The sequence below is a fragment of the Chiloscyllium plagiosum genome, chromosome 9 (assembly GCF_004010195.1).
Source record: "Chiloscyllium plagiosum isolate BGI_BamShark_2017 chromosome 9, ASM401019v2, whole genome shotgun sequence".
Taxonomy (NCBI): Eukaryota; Metazoa; Chordata; class Chondrichthyes; order Orectolobiformes; family Hemiscylliidae; genus Chiloscyllium; species Chiloscyllium plagiosum.
Window position 1 is genome coordinate 19,572,934 of NC_057718.1, and position 17,092 is coordinate 19,590,025.

The 17,092-nt window shown below is 42.9% G+C and overlaps 1 protein-coding gene across 6 annotated transcripts in view; it reads right to left on the reverse strand.

Moving 5' to 3' along the window:
* Positions 1 to 16,349, reverse strand: part of ltbp1 (latent transforming growth factor beta binding protein 1) — a 339,046-nt gene extending 322,697 nt beyond the window's left edge. For 2 of the 6 annotated variants that reach the window (XM_043695510.1, XM_043695509.1), the window contains exons 1-2: positions 15,646 to 16,349; positions 14,171 to 14,241 (exon numbers count right to left, since the gene is read on the reverse strand). In XM_043695510.1, coding sequence (XP_043551445.1) covers positions 14,171 to 14,241; positions 15,646 to 16,037 — 463 coding nt within the window. In that variant the 5' untranslated portion in view covers positions 16,038 to 16,349. The remainder of the gene's footprint in view (positions 1 to 14,170; positions 14,242 to 15,645) is intronic. The other 4 variants (XM_043695511.1, XM_043695513.1, XM_043695512.1 and 1 more) reach the window with 3 other exon arrangements.
* Positions 16,350 to 17,092: the final 743 nt, after the last annotated feature.

The following is a 17,092-nucleotide window of genomic DNA, read 5'->3' on the forward strand; positions in this document are numbered from 1 at the left end:
ATTTCCGACGCCCCTCCCCCAAGTCCCTCCTCCCTATCTTTTATCTTAGCCTGCTGGACCAACTTTCCTCATTCCTGAAGAAGGGCTAATGCCCGAAACGTCGATTCTCCTGTTCCTTAGATGCTGCCTGACCTGCTGCGCTTTTCCAGCAACACATTTCCATCTCTGATCTCCAGCATCTGCAGACCTCACTTTCTCCCCATGGCAGTCTCTCAGCCTGGCATGGCCTCAGTGTGGACTTCCAGTGATTCAACACCCAGCGTGAACTGTAGGTTCGGTGCTGGCATGGACTGAGTTGGAAGCTCCATTATTCTCAACTTCTTATTTTTCTAATTTTCAAATTTATTTCCTAAGAACCTGTACTGAAGAATCTGTACCTAGTTGGTGCCATAAGTGGTGACTAGTAGACTTTTCACATACTCATTTGAGTACATGTGACAATAAAGCACACTCAATTCAATTCAATTCAATTTTAAATCCCTCCTGATAAGTAGGACAGAGCAGGGTCACCTATCAACAACTACATTACGAGCATGATTGTTTGTTCAGGCCTGCTCCTCCTTCAATAATATCAAGACTGATTGGAATATTCCACATTTGCACTTACCCCTGTTGTACCTTCCATCCCCCTTGGACATCAAAAATCTATCTCTCTCTGCTTTAAAAAATATTCAAACTCTGCTTCCACTGCATTTTGAAGAAGAGTTCCAAAGGCTTAAGAACCCATGTGAGAAAAATATTTACCCTTATCTCTGTTTCAGACAGAAGAACTCCTTATTTTGAAACAGTGACTCCTCGGTTAAAATGGCAATGTGGGAAACATGACCCCCAATCTGTCTCTAACAGTGACTGAGCTGTGAGGCTAGCACAGGGTGAACATGTCCCTTGTCAGATACAGGTCATTCTGCTATAACACATGTTTTGTTAACGCGAATTCACTGTAACATGATTAATGAATTGGGGACACTGTTTCTAAAGTGCAAACTTTTAAAACATGTATTGGCTGTAACGTGCTAACATCGTCACATTTTAAGTGTTGTTTCTAAACCATGATTTTTCTATCATGCGGGGTTTCATAAACCATCACATTAAAGAAGAACTGATTGTACATCCACACAGACACACCATGGCAAAAGGTAGTATTCTGAAGATCAAAAATCAAGATTTGAATCTTAGTGACCATCCAGGGTATGTCAATGTAATCATTAGCACTTTCAAATATGGAAATTTGGAAACATTTAAAGTGGTAGCTATCCCACAAAGATGTCAAATCTACACATTCAATTTTTTTTGAAGATGTTGGACCACTTTAACCAGAACTTTGTTAAAAATGGATCTAGTGTTGTGTCCCAAATAATTCCAAAGGGATTCCTCTCAGTGCCTGGGTAGAGTGCTTCCAAGAGGTGTTGCATGATAGTGATCAGCTGTTACCTTCAGTAGACATGATTCCTCAGCCTTATAAATACTCAGTGTCTATCTTTTCATTAGAAATTCCTGAATCAGTGGAAAAGTAAGATTATTCGCAATGAGGATTCAGACTAGCCCCAGAATACCATAATAAGTTGCTGCTGTGCTTGAGGATAGCTTCTTTTTGTCTCTCCCTTGTTTGTGCAGAGGAAGTTTATGGTGATACATTTAAATTAGAGCTGAACTATTCCTTTCTGAACTACCCATGTCAAACAATCAAGGCCCCGAAAAAGGTGCAAAGGAAGTTTGTTATTAATAAGTATGAACATGTGTTGACTCTCAAAACCTCAAAAATCCTTCGCCAGATGGAGGTTTAATTACTACTTATTGTAAAACAGGGCCAGAAATTAAGAGGAAACTGAAGCAGAGGAGAGGTCTATTCTTGTTGAAAAAGTAGCAATATTTGCTCAGATCTTTATACAGGTCCAGTAGTATTGATGGTCAGTGCCACTCTTGCTAGCTCTTAGCTGTGGTTATTTTACACTGGAACTTGCTCCATGCTGACTACAAGGGAGTGGGTCCACACATTACTCAGACCAGTTGCTTCATCTCCACAGCAGAGTCACACTAACTGAATGACACAAGTGGCCAATTCAGGCGATGTGGAGGGGGGGTGGCGAAGAGAGGTGGTTTAACATAAAAGTCATTAGGAGGAGCACTCCTCAGGCACCTTGCTCCCAAACATACTGGCCGATGTGAAAAAGGATAAATGTTGCATTTGTATAGTGCCTCAGACAACCACTGTCCATTTCAAGATGCTTTACAGCAAATGAAGGGCCTTTGAAGCATAATGTAGGAAACACAGGAGTCAATGCACTCAAGCAGCAATGTGATAATAACCTGATCATCTGTTTTTTGTGATGCTTGTTAAGTGATAAATATTGGCCAGGACACCAGGAGTAAGGCCTTTGCTCTTCATTACCAGGGGAACCTTTAATGTCTATCCAAATGGAAATTGGTTTAACATCTCTTATCTTAAATTGGCACCCCTTTATCCTGAGACAATGCCCTCTGATTCTCGACTCTCCCATGAGGAGAAACAACCTCTCAGTACTTACCCCATCAAGCCCCTTAAGAATCCTATATGTATCAATGAGATTAACAGTCTTTTTGCATGGACAGTAACCCAGGTAAGCCTAACATCCTGAAAATCACAGACTTGCATTTGTGGGCGTCTTTTGGAGATATACAGCCTGCTATATATCTGACATTTCTGCCATTCAGATGTCCCAAGTAAGTTTCCAGATGGAATGGAAACAGCAGGAAATAATCTTGGACACGTTTTATGTCACCATGGGATTCAGAACAGAAGTTGCTTGATGAGTGGCTTTCAAGAATTTATTATATAACCAGAGAGCAACAAAGCTGCAAGTAGATGATACTAGCCAGGGGAAGAGTGGAATTCCTTCCATGCCCACACCAACGTCACATATTCTGCTTATGCTATATAGTTTCACGGAGGAGCTCAGAATATTTACCACAAAGGAAACTGCAGAAATTATTTGTGCAGTTGACGAACAAATCGGATGGCTAGAAATTCACATTCCCATTTAAGTTCATCTAAGTTTTCCACAGTATTGTTATACTAAAGAAAATAAATTCTGAATTCATCAAATCACACAACGCAGAGGTGTTGGCCCATGAATTCTAACAAAGCAGCATTCAGATTTGTAACGTTAGCTCTGTTTCTCTCTCTGACCTGTCGAGTTTCTCCAACTCTTTCTGCTTATTTCTTCAATCTCTAGCATCTGTAATATTCTGTTTTTCTGTTATTAAAGGTGGCCATTTGGACTCTCAAGTCTCTTGAAAGAGATTCCCAGTTCATCCCATATCCTTGCCATTTCCCTATAGCCACATCACTCCTTATTTTCTCCTTATCCTCTGATACTTTTTCCCAAAAAGCTCAAATCCTGATCTTCAGCCTGTGTGCTCTAGTCACTGACCCTCCTTCCTGTTAATCCTTTTGCAAGCCTTCATCACTTCCGAAACTGGACCTCCTGTATAGCATTCATGCTGGTATTGGAGGGAAAGTAAGGACAAGCTGAAAGTCAGAGGTGCAATCCAGTCCCACATGACCAAGAAACAAAAAATGCTGTTGCCTAGACTGCTTCTATTACTAACAAGTTAAATAAAGACACAGCTATTTATGGTTGTCAAACATCAACAAGTTACCACATGTTGTTATGCATTTAGTATGGTTGTTAAGTAGTTACCGCTGATATGAACTTTAGAAGCAGTTGTGTTTACCCCTCTGATCAGGTTTAGATGGGAAGAGGTCTGATCAAATACAAGAGAGTTTTCATAACAGAGAAAGATTTAGCTAATGGTGAACTATCAACATCAGGGACAAGAGATTTTATGATCAAAAGGAAGTGAGACAAATCTCAAATTCTTTTAAATTGATGTGAGGCTTCAAAACAGGTTACATCTTGAAAGTAAAGTGAAGACGTCTCACTAGGGTAGGAGCGAATTACTGCAGATGCTGGAATCTGAACTGAAAACAAAAACTGCAGGAGATCACAGAGAGGCAGGCAGCATCAACACAGAGAGAAAACTAACAATTTGAATCTAAATGACTCTTCCTCAGAGCTGAAGTGAAGTGTAGAGGGGGCAGCATTTATGCAATAGTTTGGGGTAGGGGGTGGGGAGGTGGGAGGGTAGTGGGTGTAGGGTGCTGGTTCCTATCACTCCCAACAATGTGATTGGGACCCCCTTATCCTCACTTGTCATCCCACTAGTTTCCACATTCAAAGTAATTATTCTCAGCCAACTCTAGCAGAATGCCACCACCAAACACATCTTCCCCTCACTTGTCCTGTCTGGATTTGCAGGGATCGTTTCCTCCAAAACACCCTAGTCCGTTCCTCAATCACCAACACTACACCGCCTTCCCACAGCATCTTCCCATGTAACTGCAGAAGGTGCAACACCTGCCCCTTCACCTCCTCCTTGCTCACCATCCAAGGGCCTAAACAGCATTTCACCTGTACCTCTTCCAATCTTGTGTATTGTATTTGCTGCAATGGGGCCTACTGTACAATGGAGAAACCAAGCGCAGACTGGGAGACGACTTTACAGAATACCTCTGGTCTGTGTGCAAGCATGACCCTGACCTTTCCGTGCCCGGTCATTTTAACCCAGTGTCCGGCTAGCATGCCTGTCCTCGGTATGCTGCAGTGTTCCATTGAATCACCGCGCAAACTGGAGGAACAACATCTCATTTTCAAACTGGGCACTTTGCAGCTTTCTTGACTTAATATTGAGTTCAACATCTTTAAATTGTGTACCATTTCTTTCCTTTCTTTTAGCTGTTATGTGATCCCCTCCCCCATCCCAGTTATTGTCCTTTCAAGTCTAGTAGGAGACATACCATTGTTCTGCCAATCTCACATTCCGATCACTTAATACAAACTACTAACATCTTTTCTCCATCAGCACCTTACACTCACTACCCCTCTGAACACAGTCATAGAAAGGCACAGCATGGAAACAGACCCTTCAGTCCAACTCGTCCATACCGACCAGATATCCCAACCCAATCTAGTCCCACCTGACAGCACTCGGCCCATACCCTTCCAAACCTTCCTATTCATATACCCATCCAGACGCCTTTTAAATGTTGCAATTGTACCAGCCTCCACCACATCCTCTGGCAGCTCATTCCATACACGTCCCACCCACTGCATGAAAAGGTTGCCCCTTAGGTCTCTTTTCTATCTTTCCACTCTCACCCTAAACCTATGCCCTCTCGTTCTGGACTCCCCCACCCCAGGGAAAAGACTTTGTCTATTTATCCCTCCACACTTCCCTTCAGCTCTGATGAAGAGCCATCTAAACTCACAACGTTAGCTTGCTCTCTCTCTCCATGGATGCTATCTGACTTGCTGTGATCTCCAGCATTGAATGTTTTCAGTACAAGTATCATTAGGACACATATAATTCTTTATGATGCTAATTGTTCTGCTTACCTGTTTATTCCTCAGCTCATCCCTACTTTATCTTCTCCTATCTCTTGCCTCCCCACACCATTCCTATTATGGAAATCAGTGGGATGTTCCCAACACATTCTTAACACTGCTGGTGAAAGCAGTCTCTTTATGGACAACTGGGTTGTCTCCCAATCTTTTGTTCCTTTTACTACAGACAGGCCTTTGCACTACACAGGCAACTGGTCTCTTCCAAACCCACCATAGCCACTCCGTCCGCCCCACAACTTTGTGTGGAAGCTGGTTCTGTGAGCAAACACTAGCACAAATTAGTGTCCTACTGTCTCTGACCCAGCACGTCACTCCAGCAACCCACTAAGCCTTTTCTATGCTAATATGGCTATTCTATTCACCATATTAAGAGCACAGCACTCATCACAAAACGTGACCCCCAGTTTACCCTCAGTCTGAATAGAAAATACTTAGCAAACATGAACCAGTGTACTCACTGACTCTCACTTCTACTGGAGTACAATTAACCCAGGTTAGTGCCTTTGCCTTTGAAACAGTTTTACCATCAAAGCTTAGCATATAGTTTCAGAGATCAGTACCTGCACTTCACACCGACAGTAATTCCCTTCAAGATAACCACCAGATTTTAGGATGATTAGAGGGGTGTGATAAGATGCCATAAGTTAATCACTTTCCTTTAACATGGCTGCCAACTAAAATAATGTAACAATTACTTGTCTTAAATAGCCAGGCTCCCAAATAATTGTCCATTGCACTAGATAATGTTTAACCTAAAGACTTAATACGAATCATAGGGATATAGAATGGTGCAGCACAGAAGGAGGCCACTCGACCCACCATAGCTTTACCTTTTGGAGTCCCACTCCCTTCAATTTTCATCATGGCTGTGTAAACATCTCCCCTTTAAGCATTCATCCAATTTCCGTTTGAATGCTATTACAGAATCTGCTTCCATCTTTTAATCATCGTAACTCACTGTGTAAAACACATTCTCACCCCCCCTGTTGATTAATTTGTTGATTACTATGAATTTGTGATGGTTAAGTTTTTTTCCTTTCCACAGGAAGGAGGTGGATAAGCAGCTCTCAGGCTGATCTGAAGAGGCAGCTTCAGCTGAACGGAATGGACATCCACTGGATCACATGCAAATTTTCTCCATTTAAAACCTGGAAAGACTGAAGCCATTGTCTCTCCTCGCTAGCTAACCAATTCCATCTGTCTCCCAGGCAACAACCTAACACTTAGCCAGTCTCTTCACAACAATGATGTTACATTCGATTCCAAGTTGAGCTCCCAAACTCATTTCCATTTTATCACTGTGACTGTCCATTCCCACCTCTACAACACCACCCAACATCCACCCCATCACAGCTCACTTACTGTTGAAATCCTCAAGCAGACCTCTGTTATCTCTGGAATGGATTATCCCAATGTACTCCTGGTTTGAGTCCCATATTCCACCCTCTGTAAATGTCAGGTCATCTCAAGCTATAGTGTCCTTGTCTTAACTCTCAGCAAGTCCCATTTCCCTGTCACCCTGTGCTTCATGGCCTACCCTGACTCCTGGTCGAACAACGCCTTGCCTTTCCAATTCCGATTTTATTTCTACATTCCTCCATGGCTTCGCCTCTCCCTAACTCTGTAATTCCCTCCACTCCCAAAACCTCTGAGATGTCTGAACTCCTCTAATTCTGGCATCTTGTGCATTTCCAGCATTAGTGACCATGTCTTCAGTTGCCTAGGGCTCAATTTCTGGCGCTCCCTCCCACATATCTCCACCTCTCTACCTCTCTTTCCTGTTTTAAGACATTCCTTAAAACATCTCTCTTTGATAATTATTTGACCAAGTATCTCACGTGGCTTGAAGACATGCTTTATAATGATCCTGGGAGGTGCCTCAAGACATTTCAGAATGTTAAAGGCACTATATAAACACAAGGTGTTGTTGTATATTACAGAACACAGGGAGCACAGACATGAATGGGCACCTATGGTAGCTTGCTCCACAGACAGTATTTTCTGGCAGGTAACAAATATATCTTCCTTTGTCAGACATAAAGGAAAAAGGGAGGGAGATTAAAAGTGTATTAAAGTGAAAGTACTCCCCAGAGTTAATTTGATCCTAAGATAATAGAAACTAAACAGCAGTGCGATCAGATTTCATTCACTATTTCATTTAGAGAAGGTACTTTCTTGCTTTGCCAAGTTGAAAAAGCAATGTCACCAAAACATGTGCTAAGAGACACTATAATAAGTGAACTTTGCAATTTTAATTCTCACACTAATTTTCTCTGTTTATTTCCATCAGTTGTCCACCTCTAGCTGAGGTGTATTTTTTTTTTATTTCATTGGAAAGTGTTCAAATGGCAATTTTTGGAAAGTGTCAGTTTAAAAATTGTGTTTTTAAACAAAATTATGCCAATCTCCGATTTTTTTAGATTGTCCACCCAGAATGGACAACAGGCCTACACAATGCTAATGGAAGAAGAACAATGGTACAAAAGCACTTTCTGAAACAAAAATCTTCCAGACAGGAGATGCCAATGGACAAATCAAATATTAATGTGTGTGACCCATTTGAAACCCAGCCTTTTTATTTGAATGGGAAATTGAAATATAAATTCCATCTGTCATTAGTGGAATCAGTTACTCCTACATGTGTATCATTCCAAGCTTTCCCCTCCAAGTCTCCTCATTATAGTGTACTTTCCAGCCTTATTTGGATGTTAACCTTTCAAAGCCATTTACATTGGCTGAAGCAATGAGTCAGTCAGTACAGGGTAGGTGGAGTTTCAGATTTATATTTCACTGGGATAATGTAACTACATGTTTTACGAATGACATCACCCTAATCTCAGTGTGCAGGTTTAGATCTCCTGACAATGAATAAAATAGCCAGCTTTTTGTGGTGTTGGCTGAAGGATAGATGTTAGGCCTGTGCACTGCACTGGTGATAACTGCTGTGTTCTTCTTCAAATAGCGTCCACGTGAATGGATCTCAAATCCATATCGTTTCGGAAAGGTGCCATTTCCAACCCTGCAGCACTCCGCTGAAGTTTCAGCCTTTAGTTTTGCGTTGCAAGGGCTGGAATGGGACTTAAACATACAACCTTCTGCCTTAGAGATATGATTCCAACTGAGGCACAGCTGTCACAATCACCACATAGGTTTAACTTGACATCAATGAAATAGGTGATATTTTGGATGCAATATTTGGCTCACACCCAACACTGGGTCCTAGTGCAAACTGCAGTGTTAGAAATGAGTGCACTTTAAATAACAAGCTTTAAATCCAAAGGGCTGCTCATTTATTATTGAATGTCTCAGGGAGATTGGGATATCACGATTGTTATTAGTCTTGGCCATAAGTACTCTGATATTCTGAAAGACAAATAGAGGCATTGTCCACAGCTTTTCAAGCCTGACTTAAGGAATATTGCATTCTCTACCTGTATTCATTTTACCTGCAGGTCACTTGGACATAGTAAATTAAACCTCTTTATATTAAGTAAATTTATTGCTTTGGAGAATGTTCACCTTTTTCCTCTGTGACTGACATATAGTCACAAAGTAATCACCTCATCAAAAGAATGCATTGGAGTCGTCACTGTTTCTTCCAGTCCTGAAATACTCACTAAGAATGCCACCTAGTGGTAACTTAATTCAAGGTCCTGTTTTGGACCCGACACCATGGCAAGCACAAATGAATGTATTCCAAAATTTATGAAATAAAAACCTTCTATCATTTACCTATCTGCTACTTATAAAACAATTGTCCCTGACTTGAAGATTGTGTATTCCCTTAAATTTCAGCCATAAACACAATAGTGTTTTGAAAAAGTACAGCTGGCTGACAATTAAATCTTCTGATTTTTATCCTGTAAAGTCAACCAGTTGTTATGCTGCAATAGAAATGTGGTTTACTAATTAGGAATAAAAACACCTTTTATTTTCAGAGACTTGCCATGGCAACAGCAGTGCACACAAATGCATGAGAACCGCACAGGGGGATCTAGAGGGGGAGGGAAGGTGAAGTGGTCTGCACAAAATGGGTGATAGTGAACTGGCAGCATGTTTCTCCACTAAAACTGGGCAGGGTGTAAAAACAGGCTGCTAACACCTGAAACCCATGTCACCTGCAGTGCTCTCAGTCACAGTGCAATAAGGTGAGATCTTGATCACGCTCGGTGTTGGTGAAGCTGAAAAGTGCCTGATAAAGGGGGCCAAAAAGACAGCACGCTCATTTCACCGGGGAGAAGATGGAGGCCCAAGTGTGGGCCTTCAGGCAAAGTCAGGCCCCACTGGGATAAATCCAGGGGCACTGGGCTCCTTACAGCGGCTAATGAGCTGAGCATGGGAAATTTGTCTGGCTCAGTGTTGGGAGTCAGTCCACAAGTTTACTTGGGAGTTGAGAGGGTTAAGGCCACAGAATGTGTCAGCACAGGCCAGTAGCAGCTTGCATGAAGACAGGAAGGGCAGTCCTGGCTCCACAGTAAGTCAAACAAAACTTACCCTCAGTCCACCAGTCTCTTTAATAATCGCTGCTGAGACCATTGAAGAACATGAGAGACTAGTTGCAGCTTGAGCAGTGCAAGATCTAACTAGTTTAAGTGAATTTCCAGGAAATAAGGGCAGGACCCTCATTTCAGCACTGAAATGAGGCCCATTCTTATTGAGGTGGCCTGTGCAAATTAGGTGTGAGGCAAACCCACTCTTAAATCTTTCAGCATTGCACCAATTTTCTGTACATAAAACAGCACAGTAATGGTGAACTTTGGCCCCAGCAGACATCACTAAGTAAGGGAGTCAATAAAGAATTTTTTACCTTCACTGATCTGGCATAATAGATTAAAGGAATATTGTTGCCACCTAAGCAATTTATGGTGCTCTTAATTTGAGAAATTTAATCATTTTACCTGCTAGCTAAGCCTTCATGTTGGACATACTTTAATTTGAAGCCATTGTAGTCGCTGGGAAAATTATTGCTAAGATAAACAAGGAGTGAGTCAAAGAAAGGCAGAGACACTGTCAGAGGGATGGTGACATAGAAAGAGACACACACACACACAGAATGAAACAGAAGAAACAAAAGATTCGAGTCAGAGAGGGACAGAGAGAAACTAACACAGGCTGTGATAGAGACAGACAAAGAAACAGAGAAGCAGATTGACTGAGAGAGAAATATATTGAAGCATGGAGGTATATTGAGACGGACAGAGAAAGTCAGAGAGAGAAGAAACACCCATTTACATAACCTCTTTCATGTTACTTAGAGCATCTTAAAAAGCCTCACATACAATAAAATCATTGAAATGTTATGCATGTTGTTATTTTACTGCTGCATCTTCTAATTCTCTTCATTCAGTGTTCATCTCTAACACAATATTCACATGCTGAGTCATTATCAATGATAATTTGAACTGTGTGTATAATAACAGGTTAATTTTACAGAGGTCAGCTCCTGCCAAGGAGTCTCATCCACACTGAAGTATTGTGAGCTCATCCCCCACAATGCTTCATCCATCAGAGTTGATGGGTAGAAATGTCATTGGGACTGACCCCAGGATTTCCTGAGAGATGCCCTCTCACCTCAGAAGTGAATCATCAATTCAACCCTTTACTCCATTAGTGAAGGGTTTGGGAGTCATAGTACACAGTAGAATCGTCAGGACTGAAATCCCGATCAATAAAAATATTTCAAAATAAGCTATAGATTGTTACTGGATAGCTACATATAAAAGGCTGGGAGTTGCAGGGACACACACCGATGTTACAATTCACTCAATATTATTCCAGAGAGTCCCAGCATTGTATCTGACCTCATCATTCAGCCAATCATTCCCCTTCCCCCAGTTTAATAAGTCTGCCAGCATCAATGTCCCCCTTTAGCACCTGGGTGGCTGGTAATGACCAACATGTCACATGGGCGTTTCATTAAAATGAAAGCAGCATCCAAGTGATCTCCACAGGATTACAGAAAAGGGGAATGGATGTGTAGAACTCATTTCCATCACAGCAGTTTAAAAGATTCAGAAAACTTTCGCTGCTGCACTCTCGAGCTCAGGATGTGATGGTGGAGGCGTCATTGATGAACTCACAGATCCCGTGCATCAGCTCTTCTGAATGCTTTTGGTTCACTTGTCGTTCTATTGATGAACGGGAGGAGCTATTTCACGTGTGGGAGAGAGAGAGCCCATTGCAGCTGCAGTTCCAGCCGGCCCTCACCTGGAAACACGCCTCTTTTTCAGGAAACACATGATTCAGAGACAGAGGCAAGCTCCCAGCTTCCCCTCTCCAGCCCACTGGGTTTCAGTTTTCAATAGTGGTTTTACAGCATTGTACTTGCATGGTAAATTAATTCCGCATGCAGATTCCTACCACTTTTGATGGCCCGGCCGCTTGCTGAGTGAACAAGACCTCTCTGCCCCTCTTGGAACTCCAACCTGAAACTCACTCCCTTTGCCATTTCACGGACTAACATCTGGCTCAGAGTACAGCAACAGAGGCCAGGTGTGGCACAAGAGGTAAGGAGGGGCACTTTGGAGCTTGAGACTATCATTTTTGTTCAGATGGTGACACAGGGTGGCTTAATGCCCCTTCAGTGGTCAGTTTGTTGGCCACAGTAGGGGAACGGGGTACTTAATCAGGAGAGAACATTCTTAGACTTTTTCATGTCTGTACTGATAAAGTACATGACAGAAAGCCTTCCCACTCCGCCACCACCAGAGGCCAATGGGGAGCAATTAATGCCCCCTTCAGGATCCCACTGTGCCATTGCTGGAATTTATCAAGGAACATGACAAGCAACCTCTTGTGGGGAGCATAAGGCTCCCTGGAGAAGGTTTCATTGTTTAAAAGGACTCAGTGCTAGAACAATAGACCTGCATTGGGACAAAGGGATGGCCCGTTGTGAGCTTCATTCCCTGCCCATGCTGCTCACCACATATACACACACAGCAAACAGACAGACACAGACACACACACACAGAAACAGACACATACACACAGACACACACAAACAGACACATACACATACACACATGGACACACAGACACAGCACTCTCACACACAGACGCACACAAACCGACACATACACATAAACACACACACACACAGACACATCACTCTCACACACAGACACACACAAACAGACGCATACACACACGGACACTCAGGCATACCACTCTCACACACAGACACACACACAAACACATATTTGGTAGCTTTACCCTAGAGGTGCCACACTAGTCTCTCATTGACTCTCCAGCCAACAGTGAGTTCCCCTTTGCTTCCAGTATGTACCAGTTTGGGAGTTGGGGTCAGATACCACTCTCATTGACTCTCCAGCCAACAGTGAGTTCCCCTTTGCTTCCAGTATGTACCAGTTTGGGAGTTGGGGTCAGATACCATTACGACGTTTCATTTATGTAACAATTCAGGACAATAAAACTTCAAAGCCACTTTTTAACAATTTTACCAAACAACACTTGGATAGACAATATGGTGTCACAAGAGCAAAGACTTGATTAAAGAGAGACATTAGGGAGACAAAGAGGTTAGGAAGGGAATTCCAGAATGTAAGCCCCAGGGATCAACAGTGCAGCAGTGAAATTTGGGAGTGCTCATGTGGCTAGAATTAGAGAGGTCCAGATATCTCAGAGGGTTACAGTTGTCAGAAGGTTACACAGATAAGGAGGGGTAAGGCCATTGAGATATTGAAGTCTAGAATAGGGATTTCAAACCGTAGTTGAAGCCAAAGTTAGTTAGCAAACACAAAATGATGAGTGATTAGAATTTGACATAAATTAAGACGTGGGTAGATATGGCTATAATAATAATGTGGCCACCAGATTAGAAGCTAGGAACTCTGAGGAGATTAATTCAAAACTTCACTCTCCAATGCCTGGCCACCATCTACCAGAGACAAGTCATGAGTGTGATGAAATATTTCCACTTTCCTGGATCAGTGCAGTTTTTAGCATTGCTCGACAAAGCAGCCTGCTGGTTTGGCAACCCATCCATTAATTTCAGCATTCACTCCCTTCAGCACCAACTCACAGCAGCAGCGTGTATTTCATCGACAAGTTGCACTGCAGCTACTCACAAAGTCTCTTTGGACAGCACCTTCCAAACTCACAATCACTCCCATTTAGAAGAACCAGGGCAACAGATACATGGGAAATACCACCCTCTGCAAGTTCCCCTCCAAGTCTTGCACCTTCCTGACTGGGGATTACATTGCCGTTCCTTCACTGCTGATAGGTCCAAATCCTGGTACTCCATCCCTACCAGTGCTATGAGTGTCCCTAGTCCTCAAGGACTGTAACAGTTCAAGAGGGCAGCTCACCACAATCTTCAGAAAAAGCCATTCGGGACATGTAATGAAGACTGGCCCAGCCAGCGAAGCTCACATCCTGAGAAATTTATGCAGGAAGAACAATGGGAGGCTGGCCAGGAGTGTGTTGGAATAGTCAGGTCGAGCGATAGCAATGAAATTATCAAGAGTGTTTTGGGGTTCCAGCAGCAGATGAGCTGAGGCAGGTGAGAGGATAGCAAGGAGATAATTGACTGGTGCAAATCAACAGTGAGGTGACATGGGATTATGGTCCGATGTGACAGCTCAAAGGGTGATTTGGTGCCGATGCTGCTATTGTCTGGTGAATCTTTAGATTTAAGATCTCTGAACAAAGCTCAACTTGCCAACACAAGAAAGACTTTTTGTCATGCAATACAAATCACTTACGCTTGGTGCATCTTTGAGAGCCAGGAGCTTGGGCCCATCCATGACAGCACTGACCGCCACAAACGTTAACTCTGCAAATCATAACATGACACATTTACTGGAGAGAAAAGGAAGATGTAGACTAATAAAATACTTATCTGACAGTAAACTATCCATCAAACTATCCCATAAAAAAATTAGTGTCTGTTCAAACCCTGCAGGCAACAGCTGAAGTTAACAAAAGAAGAAAATGAGATACGGTTTCAGTTTTAAAACAAACCCCCCACTCATGAATATTTGTTTTAAAATTTCCTACGGTTTTATTAAAGTATTGACAGGAAACTGTTTCTGTGTTTTAAGGGAGCGGGGGAAGCCATTCATCAATAGTGACACAGGAGTTCAGTGCTGACTTTGCTTAGCTACAGTCGATCAGTTGGAGTGAGAGTTGACCCAAGATTGGCAAGCAGTAACTTCCCCGTGATATAAACGCAGGCTCAAGGTCTCTCTCTAGTAAACAACTCACCAAGCCTCCTTTGACAGCACCTTCCAAACTTCTAGCCTCCCCACCCCCTTGAAGGACAAGGACAGTGAAACATGGGAACACCTGCAAATTCCCCTTCAAGCCACAGTCCGACATGGAAATATATCGCTAGCCCTTCACTGTATCAAAACCTGCATTAAACCTTGGAAACTGAGTAGGGTGCACCTACATCACAAGGACTACAACAGTTCAGGAAGGCAGCTCACCACTGCCTTCTTGAAGGGCAGTTAAGAATGGCCCAGCCGACATCCTGTGATGGAATAAAATAAATTCCCAGGATCAAGATTCTTAACAGTAACATACAACCTGTCAAAAGCTTCCACCCAGCCACAAAGGAAATATTGCCCAGAATAACAAAGGGCCCCCTTCGTGGAATGAAGGTGCCTCCTCTCTCTTTTCAAAGAGATCATGTTCTCAGGGTTTGTACGCAAACATTAGTGATGGTTTGGTACCCATGAGGAAATGCTTCCTACGCATGGCAGACTGCACCACAGTCACCTGAATCCCCCACTGTGTGCAGAGAGCTGTGGACAAGGATTCAAGTTGGAATCACTTTTTTTACAGGAAGAAAGTAATTAGGGAGTTTTTGAAACTTCACTGCTGTCAGGAGTTTCTCTGCATTGCAACACATCACTGTTCTCAAGTGAATTTTGTTCTTGGGTTAAAGTTTCATTGCAGGTAGCTTCATGTTCCCCAACATATTGTAAATAATCAAGACAATCGTTGGTTATATTGTTAAAAAAAACAAGTGTTTGGTATTATAAAGGGTTTAAACTCATTCGATTTATCTTGAAGGGGAATAAAATAAAATATTAGGAGGTGTCAAACCGAAATATTTCTTTGGTGATGTTATGTGGCTGAGGGTTTAAGTGATGTCCAGAAATGGACTAGAAGGTCATGGGAAGGGATACAGCCAGCAATGATCTGGCGCAAAGTTCAAGGGAGTTCTCCTTACCCGTTAAGCTGTTGTTTTTGGTAGTGCACAGGGTGTCTAATGGACTGCTGCTGGTAGTACTGGTGTGGATGGAACTGAGCGATGTGCTGCTGCTGCTGCTGCTGCTGGACGTGCTGGCTCGCCTGGCCCATCCGCCGGGTCCTGACCTGGGGCGAGCTCCTCCTGTAAGTGGTTTTCACCTCCAGCACTGGAGCCGAGCCCTGCGCCCTGACTGTATAAGAGGAGGGAGCACGGTGCCTGGTACCGAAAGCAAAGACACTGCCCCGGCCGTGAGACTTGCCCGAGTGAAGCACGTAAGTGATCCTCCTGAGATTCCTCTTCTCAGGGCACACTTGGTGCGGCTGCAAGACGGAGAGTAGCCACACCAAAACGCTGTACCTCACCCACTCCATGTTGATACAAGCTTGTTCCTTAAGAGGACTCGCACTCCAGTCAAAACGTATTCCTCTGCAGTGTCTTTTAACAGTGAACTGGCCCCCTTCTCTCGGTGGATTTCTAAAGGCGGCTTGTTATATATATAAATATCTATTATCTTTATATATAGAACAAAAAAAACACGCTGGTTGCCAGATGTCTCCAGCAACAGATAACTTTACAAATTAAGAAAAATATAGCTGAAGGGAAACACTCAGCACAAATAAATAAGACACATTCACTCACTCACACACTCTCTCACACACACACACTGGAGCAGATGTTAGATGGTATCGCGATGGTTGTAAAATATATTAGTTTGAACAGATTGAAAGTCTTTAAAAAGTTTTTTTTGGAGGGGGAGGGGAGGGAGTTTCGAGTCACAGTCCTACCATCCAATCTCAAGCAGACATGACGTCAGGCTCAAAGAAGATCTGGAGTTAGAACTGCCCTTTTCCACAGAATCAGGAGAAACACGTACAGACACACACACAGCTACTCGCATACGGTCACACACACCCACTCGCATACAGACACACACACAACCACTCACATACAGATACACACACATAGCCACTCATACATAGATATACACACACAGCCACACACAAAGACACACACACATTGCCACTCACACATAGATACACACAGCCACTCGCATTCATAAACACACATATGGCCACTCACACACAGACACACACACACAGCCACTTACATACAGACACACACACAGCCACTCATATACAGTCACACACATACAGATACACACACATAGCCACTCATACATAGATATACACACACAGCCACACACAAAGACACACACACATTGCCACTCACACATAGATACACACAGCCACTCGCATTCATAAACACACATATGGCCACTCACACACAGACACACACACACAGCCACTTACATACAGACACACACACAGCCACTCATATACAGTCACACACATACAGATACACACACATAGCCACTCACATACAGTCACACACACACCCACTCGCATACACACACAGCCACTCACAC